This window comes from Prionailurus viverrinus, chromosome A2, assembly GCF_022837055.1.
Source record: "Prionailurus viverrinus isolate Anna chromosome A2, UM_Priviv_1.0, whole genome shotgun sequence".
Taxonomy (NCBI): domain Eukaryota; kingdom Metazoa; phylum Chordata; class Mammalia; order Carnivora; family Felidae; genus Prionailurus; species Prionailurus viverrinus.
In genome coordinates, this window is record NC_062562.1 from 113,242,715 (window position 1) to 113,263,679 (window position 20,965).

A 20,965-nucleotide genomic window follows, 5' to 3' on the forward strand; every position below is an offset into this window, starting at 1 on the left:
TAAACATATATGTATGATTGATATGTTATATAGATCTCATTACATGACACACGTATTTTATCATACATGTATGTTATGATAATATGTTATGATATATATACGCACATGATAAAAAGAAGAAGAAAGAAAGCAGAGTGAGGAATTGTCCTGAGAGAGACCAGGACAGGCTACTATCATATATGAGAGTCACAGCAGGCCATTTTAATAAGATGACATTAAACTTATTATGTTTTCTTTGTACATCCACTTAAGGCATTTCACAATCTTTTCTATGGTTTAGCTCCTCTAAAAAGGGGGGGGGGAGACATCTTAGGATTTCCAAGTGGATAACAGCAATAGGAATTTTTTTCTCCTTTGATATTAAAGGTTATCTAAGTCTCACGTACAGCTATGAAGAAAAGTGTTGTAAGGTAGTGGAGGGGTGACAAGATGATAAATAAGTGGGTGAGACTAGTGAGATGCTTAAAGGAAAATGGTTTTTTTTTTTAACATCAACTCTTTGTTACAAACAACTCTTTTGTTTGTTTTTTAACATCAACTTGTTTGGTTAAAAACAAACAACTCTTTGTTTGTTTTTTAACATCAACTCTTTGTCCATAATGGTATCTCCAATCTATCCCCTCCTTTTAAGACAATGCCACTAGAGTGGAGAAAGCCTGAAATATCCTTCATTCTATGAGCTTCCTAATCAGTCTCCATCATTTCAAATCTTTGTCCACATTTTACCTTTCTACTCTGAATCTTTTATGGCTCCCACTGCCTTCAGGCTCTTCCATATGACAGACAAACCCTTTCCAGAGCATCCCATGCCTAACCCTCTGGATCCTTGTTCATGTCCCATTTGCACACCCACCTGGTACCTCCTTAGGAGAGAAACTGCCTGTTCGTTCTGTGTCTCCAATGCTTGGCACTCAGTAGGTCCTAATAAACTATTTGAAGTAAAGGACTCAATGAGGTGAGGACAATAGTGATTAGTTTAAATTGGGTATCTAAGCAAATAAGATTAGTTTAAAATTGGGTATCTGTATCTCTAATCCTCATTAGGATTTGAACTTTAGGAAATATAGTTTTCATTTAAAAGGGAGTTCTATTATAAAAGCTTTAATGCTGTAAAATACACTTGTGTCTGCTTTCTCAGTCCACTCCAGAAAGCAGTCTCTTGGTTTTATAGGCAAATCTTTAGCAAAGATCAAAATAGAGACTTGGTATTTTTTAACCTACTTTTTACAAAGTTGTTTTCCTTTTGAATTTCTGTGATAATTATTTTCACTGCTTATAATTAAGTCTAAAAAGTAATCTTGATCCTTTATCCTCAGAGTGTATTTTAAAACTGATTTCTATTTAGATTATACAAACTGGAATTTATAATCATTTAACCAAATACCAAAAAAGATTTGAAGGGGGACTATTCTAGTCCATTTAATCATTATTCATTCAGATTTTCTTAAAGCATCTACAACTTTGTGTCAGGTACAGTTCTGGGTTCTAAAGTTAAAATAATAACAATAGTTAACATTTGTGAAGTATTTTCTGTATGCCAGATACCCTTCTGTACATACAGAATAAAAATATATCCTTGGGGCACCTGGGTGACTCAGCTGGTTAAGTGTCCAACTCTTGATTTCGGCCTAAGTAATGATCCCATGGTTTGTGGGATCAAGCCCTGCTTTGGGCTCTGCACTGACAATGCAGAGTCTGCTTAGATTCTCTGGCTCCCCCTCTCTCTGCCTCCCCTCCCTCCTCTCAAAAATAAATAAACATAAAAAAAAAACACAACATATCCTTTAATGTCCACAGTCCTCTAAGGTATGTACACTGATCATTCCCATTTTATAGTTAAACAAATTAAAGAGATATTGAATAACTTCTTCAAGATCTCTTAATAATAAATAAGTAATGGAACCAGAATTCACACCTGAGTGGACTGACTCTATACTCTCGATCATCATTACAGACTATCCTCCAGGAGGTGAGAAGAGTCCCTCTTCTGGCCCTCCCCAAAGGCAAGTTATCCAGGCTATATGACTATTCAGTCTTCAATACCCTTTTAGATCATCTCCAGAATTCTCTGCCCAAACAGCCCCAAATTACTCTCAGGGCCATCCTGTGGGTAGACTGTATTCCAAACTCCAGGAGAGGGGGAACAAACAGAGCTTGGAAATGTATGTTGGGAGTGTCCATGTTGGTAAGTGATAGGCTACTTGGCAATGTAGAATAAAACTAGGAGTAAGAGAGAAGAGGAGCAAATCACGGGCTGGAGGGGACAACACTTTACACACTGCCAGTTCCCAAACAGAAATCTAAAGAGTCAGAATTTCTAAATTCAGATCCAGCCTTGTAGAGCATTATCAATGCATATTTATCAAGATAGGAAAATAGAACTTAACTTCACTTAATGATTTCTTAGTCTGGGTTGTAACTGTTATTTGGTCATGTTATGCCCACCACTATTTTCACTCTTGCTATTCACGCTAATGAAGTTAAGGACAGACTTGTCTAGTAATTTATATATTACTATAGGAAAAGTAACAAACAATGAAAACACCAGTGATTATTGCATAAGGAAAACTAGCTCATGACAAGGTGCTTTTCTTTGTTAGTAAGTAATTGCCTCTTGGTAAACTCAAAGATGTGAAGAGATTACACTGAATTCTATTTTCTTGCCAAGAGCATTATAGTAAGAGTCAAGTATATGCATGTTTTTAGTTTTACTTTTTATTTCCCCTTATTAATTTAAAATATGTCACAGAAAAGAACATTTTACTGACATGAATTAGCCAAACTTTGTTGAATTAGTCAGCTGGCATATATTTAATATCTGTAAGTGAACGAATAGGTAAAATAAACATTTCCATACTACTTTCATGGACTAAAAGAACTATTTTTCATTTTAAAAATAAGTCTTAATGTGACCACCTTGCTGTTTTCAGAGTAAGTAAATTAGCTTAATTTACATATCAGAGAAAAATGTAATGAAAGTCAAAATGGTTTCCATTGGGATTTTATAATTGAATTAACAAAAGTACTGGGATCAATTCTTGCTCCAAAACTACTAATATTAAACAGATTTATCAGAATTGCCTTCCCTAACTTATTTTTAAAAGCTCCCAATTAAAAATTAGTTTAGGAGATAAGAATATGATCATTAAGTTAGAATTGTAGTGTTAAATTATAAGTGACATTACTAGATATATACTCAAGATGATTTTTAAAAATGTTTTTGAGTGCAGTTATTTAAAGTAATAAATGTTCATATTTTAAAACAGCTTATGCGGCCTTAAAAAGTGTCCTTTTCATGATAACCTTACCCATGAGCCAACCATCATTATCATAATGGTTTGGAGATGTGTTCTCTCTCATTCCCAGGTATTTTTGTTATTTTGTTTTACTTTGTTTTGTTTTAATCAGCAAACACTGTTACATTTGTCCAAGACAGAGTCTGTTGCCATTCCAGATCAGCACTGGTGCAGTTTCATTTAGAGAACTGCCCCCCCCCCCCCCCCCACCAAATCACAGTCCCCAGGTTGTATGGAGTAAGGAATCAGAGTAGCTGCCAAGGACTAGTTCAAATCAAAGTTGATGGGAGAAACCAAGTTCAGAAATGGAGGGAAAGTTTAGTAATGAAGACAGGAGGATAAAAGACAAGAAATGTCAGCTCTAAAGAAATGGACCAAAGATGTCTTATTAGGTGTGTGATGTGGGCAGTGGCTTTTGGCCCAAGATATTTTGATGTTTTGCATGGTTTAGGATCCACTTCCTTTTACAATGGAAAAAGTTGGCATTTCAAGATATGCCAGTGGTAAAATGCAGCTACAGTTGAGATACTGTTTGTTCCACATATACATATGGTACCAGGGTCCTATCCTAGGAATTGAACACAAACATTTTCCCAGATACAAGCCATTTTTCTGCTCCCGAGGAGCATATATTTAGTACAATTCCCTAGTAACTGTTATAGATACTGAGTAGAGCAAGAAACTGGGTGGAAAGCTTCATCCTTATGGAATGAGGGATTATTGCTATGCTCCAAAACAGATTTAGAATATTTTGAGGCTGAACAAAGAAAAAAAATTAAAAGGAAATTTCAAAATTCTACAAGATTAGGCTGACAGAAGGTGCCTTAAGTAATGCCAAACTAGGAAATGTCTTTCCTTATTGCCAGCTTTCTAGGAGGCTGGACTAGCTATGCGGAGTGGTTGGTGTAAGGTATTATTTGACTGCAGTAGAACAAAGAATGCAAGCAAGTTTTGAGATGTGTAGGGATTGCTGTAGAACTGGCTGTTCTAGTTGGAAACAAAGAACTCATTATAGCAGAACTGTATTATTGGCCAAAAAAAAAAAAAAAAAAAGGAAAAAATGACCTAGCTGGTCTCTTTTTTAGTATAAGGCATACCTCCCAAGGTGTTGCTGTATTGTCTTTTTGTGCATTTTGGTTTGAACTTTTATTGAATTTATTGAGTTGAAGAAGAGTGGATTGTAATTGGCAAAAGAAGCTCTCTAGAAATGATAGATGGGGCTCAAGTTCCAAGGGAATTCATTTGGAAGATAGTAACACGGATAAAAACACTCAAGAAGAGAGAAAGTTTCAGGCATTCTGAATTTTGATTAAAAAGATCCCTTTTGGTGAGTGTTTCAACTAAAACTATCTAGAACAAGAGCCTTAATGTGAGGGCCAATGTAATATAACCACATTGCCTAACCTCTGAGGTTGGTAATGGAAACACAAGGACTAAATGATTATTAGTACCAGTCTCTAGTTTAGAGGATGTAGTTTGTTTGATGCCTCTTGAAGAATCCAAAGGCACACAATGCATGATGACATTTCATGGGACTATGATAGGATGAGAGAGGGGAGTGGGTTCCTCAGCATGTCCTGTGCCCTGCTGAAGGAAGCATAGCCCAGCTGGAGAATGAGGCCTAGTGTTCTCTGTCAGGGTGCACATGGTATTGGTCCAGGACCAATGGTTGGCTACTCTCGGAGGTCAGCATAGCATTGATGCCAGAATTCAATGCTTTCTGAGAACAGGGCCACAGACTAGATTATCTGGTGATAGACATGTGGGGCAGAAATTGACTTCCAGGTGTTATGAAAAGTCAGATATTACTTTCATGATTTCATGATCCAATGGCCTCTCATGAGAATATACCTCATGAGAATTCCTTGCCACGGTCCCTGGCCCCAGGGATCACTAATGGTTCTGCCCAAAGTAGAGGTAGTGAGATATGTGGGTAATTTGGGTGATTACATGGGATCAGATGAGGCCAAAACCCAAAAGCAAGGGGTTGAATACATTGTAAAATTTAGGAAAGCATCTGGTAATAACAAACATGGGGAGAGTCCTATTGAATAAGAGCTTTGGACTTCGAAAGAATAGAGGTTGGTATTTCTGGGAGATGAGGAGGTAGGGAGTTAGGGGAGAGCCCTATAAGCAGGCAGTGAAAATGAGAACATTAAAGCATTGGTTGAAGATTTACCCAAAGAAAGATGAACTCTGATAAAGCTGAGTTTTGATGAGGGAGAAGTAATAGCTGGGCCATTTGGGTACATATGGAGAATATGGAACAAGAATTTCATAGGACAATACAGACAATAAATTAGTTAGTTATATAGTATCACTATTAAATGTCCTGAATTCACCACCCTATGGTGGTTTTTGTGGGGCACCTGGGTGGCTCAGTTGATTAAGCATCCAACTCTTGATTTTGGCTCAGGTCATGATCTCACAGTTTGTGGCTTTGAGCCTGGCATCGGGCTCTGCGGTGACGGTGCAGAGCCTGTGTGGCATTCTCTCTCTCTCTCTCTCTCTCTCTCTGCCCCTCCCCTGCTTGTGGTGTCTCTCTCCCAAAATAAATAAACAAACTTAAAAAAAAAGAAGTATACACAAAAACTATGAGGTAAAGCCTTGTCATTTGACATACATGTATAAAGATGTACTTAGTCAACTTCCAGGAAATGAAGTTAAACTAGGCAATTATTAATTGAAATAGTTTAAGATAATTGAAGTATTATAGAAGATTAAATTTCTATTCTATAGGGCAGGTGAAAATGTTCTTATTATAATTCAGAATTTTCTTTGTGTGAGCCCAAAAGTAAGATGAATTTTATAAAAGACACTCAAGTATTGAGGATCATCTTTGGCACTGAGCACAGAAGAAACTTTACTGTAGAGAATAGAATATAAAATATATTATTAGGGGTGTCTGGGTGGCCCTGGGTGAAATTAACTCTTGATTTCAGTTCAGGTCATGATCTCAAGGTTTGTGAGTTCGAGCCCCACAGTGGGCTCTGTGCTGACAGTGTGGAGCCTGCTTGGGATCCTGTCTTTCTCCCTCTCTCTCTGCCCCTCCTCTGCTCTATCAAAAATAAATAAATAAATTTAAAAAAATAAAATATATTAATGTGTACTTCATGCTGTATTAGTATTATTAGCGATAATAGTATGAATTACTAAGATACTTAATTTTACATTTGGTATTAATATGTACTCCTTTCAATTTTTCATACTGATGAGGACTTACAAGAAGTTCCCAGTAGAATATAAAGACTCATTTTTGAATTGGAAAAATAATTTTATCATCCGACAACTGGGATCAGTCCATTTGAAAGAATATTAATATACCCCTTGACCTGAATAAAAATCATGCAAATCAGATAGTACAGTAGGGATAAATGACTTTAGTTACCCACTAATGGACCTGTTAAGTATCTGTAAGTTAAAGGATTTATGTAATATGTCATTGGCTTACTTTTTAAAAACCACATAATTTACTATTTTTGTATATACTATCAGGAAAGGAATATATTTCCTCACTGTGCACTGACTGTCCTTTAGCTAACAAAAAAATACTCTGTCAAAGTTAATTTACAATGCTAATTTTAAATACGATGTATTGGCATAATTTACATCAATAAGCTGCATTTCTTTAAAGTGTCAGTGAGTTTTGACAGATGTATAGGCCTGTGGTACTACTGCTACAATCTGCATAAGGAACATTTCTATCCTTCAAGAAGTTTGCATGTGCCTGTGGTTCAAAATGGTGAATGATTCTCAATTACCAGATTACTGATGGGCAACTGGATATACCTAACATACAGGGTTTGGGTGGCTTTTTTAAAATAAATCTTACAGGAGTACCTGGGTGGCTCAGGTGGTTGAGCATCTGACTTCAGCTCAGGTCATGATCTCTTGGTCCATGAGTTCGAGCCCTGCGTCGGGCTCTGTGCTGACAGCTCAGAGCCTGGAGCCTGCTTCAGATTCTGTGTCTCCCTCTCTCTCTGCCCCTCCCCCACTCACACTATGTCTCTCAAAAATGAGTAAATGCTAAAAAATTTTTAAATAAGTCTTCCCATATTATAAATTGTATCTTAAAATAGTCCCATAAGTTAACAAGACTGTGCATGTTATAAAGCAAATGTCCTCTATCCAATCATGTCATTTTAACCCAGACTCTGCATTTTGAAGTGTTTTTAGAGCACATAAAAAGGAGGAGGATTTTTTCTACTTCATCAGCAAGGAAGCAAAACCCCAGCAAAGTTAAATTATCAAGCCAAGGTCAGAGAATAGGCAGTTAGGACAAGAACAAGTTGCCGGCTTCCCTGTTCCAGATTTGGCTTCCAGGGCAGAACTGGAAATTCACAAATGGAAATAGCAACTGCAAACACCATCTCAAGTGCTTCTGCCTAATTAGCATTCAGCCCAGAGCTGTCCCCTGGCAAGAGGTTGGGGAAACACGGTTGTAAAAGAAGTTCTCCCTTGTGCTGAAAAAGTGCCAACCAATCTAATTTAGGCACTCGGCACTCAGTGAGATGTTCAGGCTGGAGCTTTGGTATTAAAACTCAAAGTCTCCTTGTGCGTGGAAATGAAATGAACTTTGAAAAGAGCACTGTAGTATTTAGGGAGGTCTTTGGTACTGAGGACAGAAAATAATCCTGCTGGGGGAATCTAACATCCTCATCCCGAGAGTGGGAATAATAAGAGGAAAAATAATGACATACTACTTCTATGAAAGAACCATCTTGAGGTACATAGGAATTATTACTGAGTCATCACTGAAGGACTAATAATAGTTCAATTAGTGAGAGTTTTAAGTCGTACCTTGGTATAACTGTCTTTATGTTATTCTCTGTTCCATATAGGACATTATTTAAGAGAAAAGCCTCTATAATCAGAACAGGGTTCAAACTTGGTCTGTGTACTCATTAGCTGTGTGACTTTAGGATGAGATTCTTCCCTAAGTTATAGTTCCCCATCTGTAAAATAGGCATATTAATGATTTCCTCATAGGATTTTTCTAAAGTTTCAATGAAATCATACACCTATTTTTGGTATTGTTACATAGAAGAACACCAACTGGTAGAGGGCCTAAAACAGTAATCACTTAATAAATATTTATTCTTTTTTTTATTTTCCCTAATTTATACAGTTGCATATATAGGTTTGCTTTTTTAAGTGACAGAGTAAAATATAAATACCTTTTTCGTCTTTGAAATGTAATTGCAGGAAAATCAAATGCTAAATGAACTAAATTTCACTTTGGGCTTTATTATTTTTTTTATTTAGAACAAAATTGTTCATGATATAAAGTGTTTCTTTGCTGTTCTAATCAAGTGCATACCTGCAATGTGACTTCAGGTTAAAAAAAATAAGGTATAAAATGCATTCCTACTATCCTGGGGCATTTCTTTTACACACTTAAGTATGGCATTTGAGGTTTTGATGTGAATAGCAGTGTGATTTTTTTTTAAGTGGGAGAAAGGAAATTCATACCTTGGAGAGGAAAATAGGAAGAGCCCCTGGAACTCTAGTGTGTTAGATTAAAAACATTATTTAGAGGAACAGAGTGGGAAACCGGTGAATATTTTGGCTTTTATAAAAAGGGAGTGTGCCTCATAAACAGGACAGTTGGAATGTATGGAAAAGTTCCAGTTAAAACAAGGCACAAAGCACATGACTAATATTGCTTTTCCAAGTTAGACAACTGCAGCTTTAACCAGAATATGCCTCAGAGGGGCCTCTGGAGCCCTCCCTGAATCTTGAGATTTTTGATCCTTGCTCAAGTTCCAAGTCTGAAGAAGCAAAACTATACTGAGAGATGCTGTGCCCTGACCCCTATCTTTCTTTTTGACTGAGTGTCTCTTACTTCCTCGCAAATTTCCCCCAGATGAATAAGTGTCAGAAGACAAACTGATGTGCTCAGGTAAGAGAGCAATTGCCAAAGTGAATTTGATCCTCTTCAGGAAAAATTCTTGTTACACATTGAAAACCTGCTTGGACCACCAAGAGAAACTTCCTGTCAAGAAAATAATATAAACTGCAAAGTCATTTTCAAGTGCAAACAAGTATTCTTCATATTCTTTCATCTCTTTCCCACATCTAAGAATATGTCAAAATACATGAAATATAAAATATAAACATATATGTTTATATACACATAAGCATATAAACGTGTGTGTGTGTGTACACACAATCTAAAAACAATCACAAATTTCAACAAGATTGCTGCATTGCACCTGTCTGGTCCTCCTTAATGTCAAGAGATTACTTCATCACTAACTCATGGCATTCTCTTTCTCCTGACATTTTCTGTCACCTTAGCATGGATTTCCTTGTATATTGTTTTTATTTCTTGTTCTGCACCACCAAACTCAAGTACATTTAGGATGACCTTAGACTTCAGCTTACCTGAGAAGTTCCAATTTATACCCGTTGCACCAGTGTATTTAATAGTGGCCTCTTTTGTGTTAAAAAGTGTTCTGATGTAGAGCATAATTTATACGATCACCCACTGTAAGCTGCAATAATTTTTTCAAAGCTAAGTTGACTGAAGTGTGTGTATATGAATCACAATGAAACATTGGTGATATGACCTCACCAGACCACCCTTCTTGTGATGGCCCATTTCAACACAAATGAGTGTCATCAGTGGCTTCATGATGGTTCTTCTTGTAAATTCCATCATGAACTAGCATTTTGATTTATGCCATCCTAGCCCACTTCAAATTCTGACTCACGTTGGGATTGCCCCAAACAGGGCAGGGCAGACAAATGGAATGTGTAGTATTGCCCTAACATTTCTTAACCTGCCTGGCATTGAACATGGCTTTCTCCCCACTTTTGTTCTCCAAAAGTCTTTATGCTAGCATAAAACCCTATTGAGGTCACATGAATTTTTTCTGTGTAATGAGGGAGGTTGAAACTTGTCCTTGAAACATAAAGATTACAATAAAAACCTAATAAACCTGATTAACAAGAAGAAAAGATTAGTGCTATTTCATAACATTGGCATTACAAGGAAATTCTGCTCAGTAAAAAAATACTCAACTTTACAGGGGCAAAGAACATTTGCCTAATTGAAACTTGATGTAGATCTGAGCCATAATGAAACATCAAGCGAATCTGGTGGTTTTGCATCTGATAATAGTGGCAATAAAAATGTGACTTCAATTCAGTATCATTCCCTTGACATATTCAGAATTCTTTTAGAAACTACCCTTGCTTTAACATAAATTAGTAGAACTGTACATTATCAGAAAATTAGATGTAAAAAATTTGCCCCTATAGGTAGGTTCATTTTTTTTCACATTTGAAAACATCAAGATGAGTTCATCCAGATATGTATCATTAAGTAAGTATAATTATATTGCCTTTTATAATAAATAGGTTTTAGAAATGAAGATTTCTTTAATGTAAATAATCAAGAGCTATAAAAGCCTCAGAAATTAAACTACCAGATCAACCTCCACTTAGACTAGCATTTATTCATCACACATTTACTGAGTGTGTATCAGATGCTATACTTGGATTTTGGGGATAGAAAGAAAATATATGCAAGCACCTTCCCTCTACAGTCTAGTAGTCTTACTTTTCCAAGGGAAAACAAAATGTATCTCTTCAGAGTGGATGGTCTATGTCATGTAAAGTAATGTTATGCCTAACATTTCCAAAAAAGCATTTACATTAATCCTGCTCAAGTCTTTCTTCTATTATCTTTCAAACCCAGGTGAATTTTCCTCTTACTTCAGAAACAGCTCTGAGAGACAACCCAGAATGGGGGCAGCAACTCCATGGTGCTGTGAGGGGCTGGGCCCTCTTTACCTTTGTCATTTAAAAATGTTTTTTTTAATTATTTTAATGTTTTTTAAAATTTATTTTTGAGAGAGACAGAGCACGAGTCAGGGAGGGGCAGAGAAAGAGAGAGACAGAATCTGAAGCAGGCTCCAGGTTTCGAGCTGCCAGCACAGAGCCTGACACAGGGCTCAAACTCCTGAATCATGAGATCACTACCTGAGCCAAAGTCAGACACTTAAGTGACTGAGCCACCCAGACGCCCCTACCTTTGCCTTTCTTACCCTTGGCTTCCAGTAGGAGGGTTCCCTCAGGGCTCAAGATGGCTGCTGCTAGTCTAGACATCCTTTTATAAGACTGGGGCACCATGCCCAGCTGCTCTGAGTTCTGGCCTGTTAACAGTTCACAGTTGCCACGTTGGTGGAAAATTGGCTTCCCTCCATCAAAGAGAGCCACATCCCAGCAATGTGTAAAGGTTAAGCCACCCCAAGTCTCAGCCCTCTCTGGACTGACATCGGTCAATGACTGACTTATGGGAGGGTATAAAAGCCAGACCCACTCTTTACCTCAAAGTGGGACAACTTTGGGGTATCATTTGTGCTCCAAGTTCTGGGTGGAATCAGGCTAAGACCAGAATTTGACTGCAGCAATATCTTTGTGCCTGGCCTTCCTGACCTTACCTTACTTCCCTTCTCAATAAATCACTTTCCAAGAATCTCTAGCTCAGGTTCTTTGGGGAGCTAAGACAATTATTTTTCTCTTATAATGTCCTCATTTCCTCACCTTTTCTCTTGAGCCACAACATACATATTGAACATTATTGAACATATTGAACATACCACGACCTTTTCCTCCAAATATATTTTGAGACTATCAAACCGAATCACTGGAACGGCTAACAGTGAAGTCAAGAAACAAAGGAATCCAAGCTGATTTTCACCAAACAAAAATATGGGTATATTTTTTAATTGCAAGTAGAAGCAAAATTATTTAGACAAAATGGTTTTTCCCATAAAGATACTCATTTTCATTTCCATGGCCTGAATGCTTGTTTGCTACAAGTTTGAAACAAACAATATGGTAAAGGCAAAGGGGAGAGAAAAATGCTCTAGGTTGGGTATTATTGCTGCTAGACAATAGTATTTTCTGAATATATAATTTAGTACCAAATTACAAAGATTAAAGTGAATTTTTCTACCAATTCTATATGAGTACAGAACTATGAACTATGCATTTGTTGCATAAAAATTATTGTAGTAAGCTGAAGTTCTGGCACAGATGCATTATTTTAATTTTAATTGTATCTTGTTCTTTGTCTATTCAACAGTAAAGTTATGTTTCATATAGTCTAAATGCTAAGTTAAAGAACAAATGCAAAATGTTAATAAATAATGTGGTTTTGTATTATGTTTATATGAAATCCAAGGGGAAAAAAAAACAAAAAGAAAAATACAAGTACTTGTACTATTTCCTTGCTCCCTCTGTTTTGCAATACTCCCTTAGTCACTAGCTTCCTCATGATACATCTCTAGCTCTTCAGAGCTTCCTTATTCAGATCTACCAAGAGCTTCCCATGCTTCTGCCTTTTCTTCCATGCCCCTTTACCTAATCTCTCTTAAAATTAAACTGACTTTGGTTTTGTTTCCTGTGCCTGATTTTCAAAGAAGTAGTCTTAACCACCTCTTCCCTCCCTATATTTTTGTAGGGTCATTTAAGAAACAGCACCTCAGTCAAAACTTGGAATAACTAGGTAACAGCAAGTGATTCAAACACTAATCTATTGCTTCATTTTTATTTTTACATCAAATGATAGCGTGCTAAATTTCTGTGCAAAAGAGAACTTTCAATAATCAGGTAATATATTTTGAAGACATCTGTAACAATTACATGGCCATGATATACATCTAGAATAAGCAAACTCCAAAATAAAGCAAAACTTTATTCTATGTGTGCTCAATTTGTCTGGTTTTGACTGCTATCAAAGTAGAGTATGTATTCATTGTAACAGTGTTTATTTTTTTTAAGGAAGTAGCTTTAAATAATTATCCAAGTTTAATTTAATTTGTATAGTAAATGCAATTAAGAAAAGGATACTGCCTGGAAAAAAATGCATTTCTACATTCTTCACAAATCATTCTGTCTATTCTTAATAGGAGAATCTAGAATAATTGATTCTGAATTTAAAATACTAAAATCTGTATCAGTTTTAATTGTTGGTTCTTCCAGATAACTTTGGGCATCCTTTAAATTTTGTTGAAATTTTGTGGTGTAGACTGTAGAGCAGAAAAACATTAGAAATGTTTCCTAAAACTTTCACTTTCTCTGATCACTTGACTTACGGAAAGATCCCAATGTAAACATTGAACCCTATGTTCTTTTTTAGTTACTTTTTTGGTCCATTTCCCTTCTCTTCTTACTTCTATAGATTAAACATTCTCAAAATAATATGAATAAACGTATCATCCAAAACAAAGAATACTTAAGTGACAGTCACAAATATGTAGTTTCCTGATTTTTGTGTACTTTATCCTGTTGTTGATGGATATTTATTACACTTTATGACAGACTGTTATAAAGGTCATTTCACATGCGTCAGAAACATTTAATTCTGGGAAATAATTAGAAAAATATTCAGATTAAGTCAAGGTACCCTTTGAAGAATGTGAACAAAATGAAGGTGTTGTAAGAGATTTTCAGTAACCCAGTATAGTTATGCCAAAATTGTATTTGTAACAGATTGGATTGATGTGTGTATATTTGACTAAATTGGCTTTTAAGAATCATCTTAAATAACTAAAATAAAAGCAGTAGCTTTTTATTTTTATATATTAGCTATATTTTTAAAACTGTTAAAGGGGCACCTGGGTGACTCAGTCAGATAAGCATCTGCCTTCGGCTCAGGTCATGATCTCATGGTTTGTGGGTTTGAGCCCCACATTGGGTTCTGTGCTGACAGCTCAGAGTCTGGAGCCTGCTTCAGATTCTGTGTTTCACTCTCTCTCTGCCCCTCCCCTGCCTCATGCTCTGTCTCTCTCTCTCTCTCTCTCGAAAATAAACATTAAGAAAAATTTAAAAATAAGTAAATAAAAATGTGTTCATGACCCAAAGGACTTTCATTTGAAAGATGATTAATTACATTTATGACAAATTTAAAGACATGTAACACCTCCCTTTTCTTTGAAGCTAGATCTAAATATGCATACAATATATGTATACACATATAATAACTTACACATGTAAGTTATTATAACACTAATTATAATAACATTGCAATAATCCCTTTGCTGAGTGTCTATTATATCCTACACACCATGCGTGGCATGCTTATGCTTGCTCATTTCATCTCATATCAGTATTTTGATATAGGTATAATTAGTTCTACATTACAGTGGAGGAAATGAAGCCTCAAAATTTAGGTAACTAGCCTAAGAACACATCGCTGTTGAGTCACAGTGCTATGGAAATTGGGAACTTTATTTCTAGTGACTATTTAGCAATGGTACCTCATCACATCTGTTACCTCTAGTTGTAACATGAGTAAAAGTAAGACTCTCAGCCTATGCTCAGAGATCAAGGAATAGAAATTTTCAGAATGTACACACTTACATGACATTAAATTCTTTACTAATTTCTGTTTTGGTAGCACACTTTTTAATTACATGGGGTTTGTGAGGCAGTTAGGAATAAGGCAAATGAGCACAAAAGAGGGTTCTGAAGATACATGGTATAAAATATGATTCTGCTTCTATTGTCTTTCCTAATTTCCATTAGGATCCACACACAAAAAAAGTGTCTTTAATAAAAACACAATGCTAAATAATACAGTGCTATGCCACATCACTGGATGGGCAGCTACCACTCTCATAGAGTGGGAAGAAGAACCACTCAAGCACACCCTCTAATAAGGTGTCAGTGCTGAGGACTGCTAGGAAACCTCCACTGGAAAGCAGCCTCCTGTGATGTTGCATCCGTAATGGGGCAGCGAATGGACTGAGTAGACCTAGAGGCTGATGACAAACTGCTTGTGTCTGTAAACAGCACTCATGCATTGATGTGTGTTCAGTGTAATATTTCTACTTACATGAACGTGCCTGGCAGACACACACACACACACACACACACACACACACACACACACACATCCCTTTAGCACACATTGACTAACTGCCTCCCTAGTAGCATGTCCATTCAGTGTAAAGAACTGCTTTAATTGGTGTGATATTTGCATGTTAGGTATTCCCTTAATGTGTATTTAAAATTAAAAAGAAAAAGCCTTAAGATTCTGCTTAGCAGAGTGTGTCTGGTTTGTCTTCTCTAAAGTCCCACCATGACACTTTCCGGCAGTTAACATTTGACATTATTCCCATGGAGTTCAATTTATGGCCCTCCTCCAGTTCTGCAGAATCATAAGGCCTATGCCATCCATATCCATTTATGGGATCATTTTACCTATAATTATGTAGACTGAGAAATGTCAACCCTGGAACCTGAGAAGTATTGACAGGACCAAAGTTTGTAGCCCTGTTGGTCATCATTCTTAGGTATCTGAAGTTTGAGAACAGAAGTTGGCACTAGAACTTTTTTAAACAAATGGTCAGAAGGCAGACTGTAAAGAAAACAGATTTTTGCTTGTAAACTCGTTATTTACAACTTGTGTCTTGGAAGTAGGAGACTGACCTGACCTTGAATCTGGGTTAACTTAGGACACAGTCTAACAACTATTAGAAACAAAGACTATAGTCATAGAAGCTTCAGCTTCCCTTCCAACAGAGTGCAATCTTAACTGCCAAAGTCCTACCTATTGAGTGAAAGAGCTAGTCAAGTCTAAACTGAAATAGACTTAATTCCACATTCCAGTCAGGTCAAGTTTAAGACTTAGTGAAGGCTAAGTTAGGTCTGCAAATGTGCTTGATTTCTTTCTGAGAACAAAACTAAGAAGGTTACTCTCTCCTCTGAATACTTCAGAAATAAGCACCTTTTATAGGTTGGCAGGCTAAGCCAGATGGAAGGATTTTAGGCTATGGAGTTTTCATAGTTAGGTGGCCACCCTAGTAGTAAAGGCAGCCCAAACATCAGTTATTTTAGCTAGGCCAGGTTGGGACAGATCAGTAAAGAAGTTCTAGATAATGTTTATCAAAAGCTGGTATAAAGCCAAGGACAAAGGCTGCAAGGGGACACAGAGAGGAGATAATGGAACTGCCGTTAAGTGTTCAGGAAGGATAGTTTTGGCTTAACCTGTTGGTTGTCTGGGGAAATACAGAGGAAGGGTGCTCACTATTACCCCACTTAGTACCTCTCTGCTATATTTACTCTCTTGGAGTTTCTCTTTTTATCTTCCCACTGCCAAAGCCCACCACATGCCACCTCTAGGTCACAGCAGCTTTAATCCTGTATTGTAGAATGTTGGGGCAAGTTGAGAGAGAAGAAAAAGAAAAACTGATTGGATGGGGACAACCAGAAATTTTGTGGGTTCCATCCCTTTTCAAACTACCACATCCCTGTGTGATTGTATATACACACACAAACACACGTGGCCCTCTTTCATTACATTTTTTAAAAAGATAAACACAGATTAGAAGAAAAAAAGTGAAATGTCAAAGAGACATACTAGATATCACTGCCTTTATGGAGTCATCCTTAAACATACCCTCTCCCCCCAACCCCTATCCTTCCCTCCAGAGCAGAGAAGCCCCTAACTGTGTGCCCATAGTGCCTTGGTGATATCTCTCGTTGTGCTTATCACATTGTATTTTATTGTTTGCCTATATAGTTATCTCCTCACCCAGACTGTGAACTACTTACAGCTAGAATGTCTGTGTTATTTACTGTATGCCTGTGGGTGAGATGAATAAAATGCTGTGATTTCCAGTGTCCAGTGATTTCATAGTAAAGGATGGACTGTAGGAAGTATGTGATTATTCCACTAAAAACTCATGGTAAAATAATTTATGACTCATGCTTTATTATATTTTATGTGTTTAATCTCGTAATGATGAGCCTCCTTATAATGATACAAGTAGTTAGTGGCTAGGGATAAAGGTAAATAGTTTCCAGGCACAGCCACGTTACTAAAATGTCACAGCCAAGTGGGAATCTATGGACAAGTGAATTGGTCACAATCTGGAAGTGATCTAGTAAGAAAAATTACATTGGGTAAACTAAACTCATTCAGTTACTTTGTATCTAAAATGCTGAATCATGCTGCTACATTTGGTTCTGATACCCATCAAGCCAAAATAATCAATATTAACACAATCAGAATCCCCATTTATTCTATATGTCATCATTTCTCAAGAAATCAAGATCATTTTTTAGAAAGTTAATTCACTATAACCCAACATAGATTGACATGTTCAGATTGGGGTCAGTGTATGACTATTTTTACAGGGAAAAATTCTAGATCCAAAAATGCCTCATTAGTTCAGATAATATGAAATATAGTGAAACTTTAGCACACTAAAAAAATGTGGATCGTGTTTTACTATTGTAGTAGAATTCAAGCCAAACCCTAAACCTACCTAAATTATATTTTAATCACCCTACTTTTTTCCAACCTTATAAAACCAAATAATAACTATCCAGGAAATGTATCTGTTAATTGTTATGTAGTTAACCTTGCCCCTTCCCAAAGAAATTATGTATTTTTTAGTGTCATGTACTTAAAACTATTGGTCAGCTTATTTCGGTTTTCAAAATACATTTTGGTTTAGAATTGTATATACTTCTCAATATGAGAGTAACACCTCATTTTATCCTCCATTACAGAAGACAATAGATGTACATCCTCGAATGCAGCTTCCTGCACCAAGTGCCTTGCTCTGGGTCCGGAATGTGGATGGTGTGCTCAAGAGGTGTGCCTTTTTCTTTCTTATTTTCTTTCTTCTTTCTTCCTTTCTCTTCTCTTCTCTTTTCTCTTTTTTTCTCTTTCCCTGTTCTTCACAGTTGACTTCTCTAGGCATGATTTTATTGCCCTAATATTTTGTGCTTTGAAGGTGCATCAGGAAAAAGAAAGACAGTGCTGAGCATCAGGAAAATTTTATTTGGTTGTGTGCTTAGAAACAGCATATCTGGCTAACTATAAAATAAAGTATAACCTTTTCATTAGGAAAATTATGGTAATTTTGAAATGAAGTGCAAGCCATTTTATGTTTTCCATCTGTCCTATAGAGAGAATTGGCAAACACAGATAGTGACTTTTGATAGGTCAGTAGGTTTTGTGTGAAATTCTTGCTACAGCTTGGGGCATTAGGTTATATATCCTAGTTGGATTGTAGTCTTGTACTTGCTTATTAAAGAAAAGCAAGTTAGTTTATAGGGCTGTTTCATTTGCTTTTATTTGAAATACTTAAAGATAAGTTATTTACTCCATTTCATAACATTGTATATCAATTCATTAGTTACTTATGAAAAATGGGATGCTTTTCCTTTGACATGTGACCCTATTCGTGTGATACTGTGTACATTTAAATTCTGTGGAATGGAGAATAAATCAGAAATCTTTTATTGTTCAAAATTAGTGTTTTTATATTCTAACAAGAGAAACGTACCCCAATAACAAACTTCTTAGTAAAACAAATATAATGCATTCCTTCTTTCCTGGCTGTGAAGTTGTTTTGTGAATGTTTTCTTTTGTTGATATTCTTCCATCAGAACTACTTTACATAATAAGTTGCAATGAAGAAGCTATCTATAATCTGGGGTTCTTCTGTGAAATTACAGAGATAACTTTACATTTGTTTATGTAGCTCTTGGGAATTGGAACAAGGAGATATTTAATGACCTTTTGCTTGCTATGAAGATCTCTAGCTTTTGCCTTCTCTGATTTTGCTCAAAAACTGCACCTACCATCATCTTTCCAACCTCTCCTGTTACTACTTGCCTATAACTGATGCATCTCCCAGAAGGAAAAAGAAAGCTAAAAAGTAGCAAAGGATGGTGGACATTACTTTCTTCTAAAGCAAGTCAGTAAAGAGACAGAGGAGGGGTTCACAAAGTAGTCTTAGCCATGTCTGAAAGTGTCTCCTACTGACAACCCAAAGGCTTCTTGGATATACTCTAGCCTTTACCAGTGAGAAAATCAGATGTCACTCGAAACTAGGCAGTGCTTCACCAGAATCCATGGAATGAGGCAATGTCAGAGAGAGGACAATTCCAGAATTTCTATGACAAGTCCCATCACCTCCTATGAGCCAAATGACCAGACAGAACTCGCTCTATTCTCTGAGCCTTCCTTTCCTCATTTCTATAACCCTGAGTTTGGAATTTACTTCTAGGTTTTTCTGTCAAGAGTGTTTCATGGCTTTATATTTCCTGACCCTAGGCCAATACTCCATTTTAGATTTTAACTAAGGAAGCCATGAAGTTTGTGTCAACTTGATGTCAGCTGCTCAGAACTTTATTAAGTGTAGCTTAGAGGAACTCTCAAAAGATGATTAAGAAACCCAGCTGTCAGCCAAATGTAACATGCCAGCCATATAAAATTCCAAGTTCCAGAGAGACCCCTTTATCTGATATCGCCGCTGGCACAGAAAATCTGGAGAGGCTCAGTTATGGGAATAGCAAATGTCAGTCCTGCCACAAAAGGAAAGATTTTGAGTATTCAGAGAAATTGGTGGCCAAATGGCAAGAGGTAATCCAAGGAGAAATGTGAGGTGGCTGCCAGAGCACAGGAGGCAAACCCATGTCTGCTGTTGATCAAATGTTTCAGAAGAGGATTTCAGAAAACATTTGGAAATCACTTGGCTGTTTGTGTTCCAGAATATCCTTCTGTGTAGTACAGGGCCATCTAATTCATGTGTTGAAAATGCAGGCTCTGAAATGAGGTCAACTTGGGTTCAAATCCCAGGACCATCAGTTTCTAACCATATAAACTTGCATACATTACTCTAACTACTCTGAACCTCAGTTTTCCTTAGCTCTAAAATGGAAATAAAAATTGTACCTATGACATACTGTTGTGAGGATTAAATAAAACCGTATGTGACAAGCATTTGACACAGGCATTGCTTAAGAAATGGAGTTGTTACTAAAAGAACTTGAGTGAGACTCCAAAGCAACTCATTCAGGTTTAGGAAACCAAGAGGACTGTGTTAAGAACACAACTTAGGGGGAAGCAACCAGTGTTAGGACTCAGCTACTAGCACATCATTAACAGAAGGAGCTGTCCACTCCCTGCAGGCTGACCTGACATCCTTGAGAAGAAGAATACAATGATTAATTTTGAAAGATTACCCACCATTAGACACATATGCAACTGATGTCTATTATTTCTTAACCAACGAGAGTGGAGGTATGGGGAAAGAATAGGCTTTTGTTTTGTTTAGTTTTTTTTTCTGTGTTCATGATCAGAATAGTTAAAACTAACAAATTAAGCTTGGTTTGTATAATTTTCAAGGCTGGTCAAAAGTAAAAGATCACTAGAAAATTTGGACAGGGTATATTCGATTTGCCTACATTCTTGTATAGCATGTTAACCTGATGTTCTAGATGTTTTGCCTGCTCTTTCTCTCCATGTTACATAAAAATAATTGTAAAATAATTAGGATGGAAAAGACCTTATCAGTATTGCCTAGTTTAACGCATCAAGCTCCTTTTTAACATATGTAAAAGACTTGATGAGTTTTGAAGAATTCTCTTCTTCTCCTGCATGCTATGTCATACACAGATTGTGATCACATAGTCAGAAGTTCAGAGGGCAGCCTTCGAACGTAATTATACTAAAATACAACACAAAGGTATTCACCGTCAAAAGGAACATGATAGAGTTCTTTCATTTCCGTGCAGATTGCCATGTTTGGAAATCAGAAAGACTCAGAAATAAGAAGAAAAAGCTTTTCTTATTTTTTCCACAAATAATTATATTGAATGGATAAAAGTAACAAATGATGAAAAGCTACCTG

General features: G+C 36.6%; 1 protein-coding gene across 5 annotated transcripts in view; it reads left to right on the forward strand.

The window, feature by feature from the left end:
* Positions 1-20,965, forward strand: part of ITGB8 (integrin subunit beta 8) — a 109,076-nt gene that overhangs the window by 9,384 nt on the left and 78,727 nt on the right. For all 5 annotated transcript variants that reach the window (XR_007150281.1, XR_007150280.1, XR_007150282.1 and 2 more), the window contains exon 2: positions 17,832-17,917. Coding sequence is in view for 1 of the 5 variants with exons in the window: in XM_047849592.1 (XP_047705548.1) it covers positions 17,832-17,917 (86 nt within the window). In the remaining 4 variants the exon portion in view is untranslated. The remainder of the gene's footprint in view (positions 1-17,831; positions 17,918-20,965) is intronic.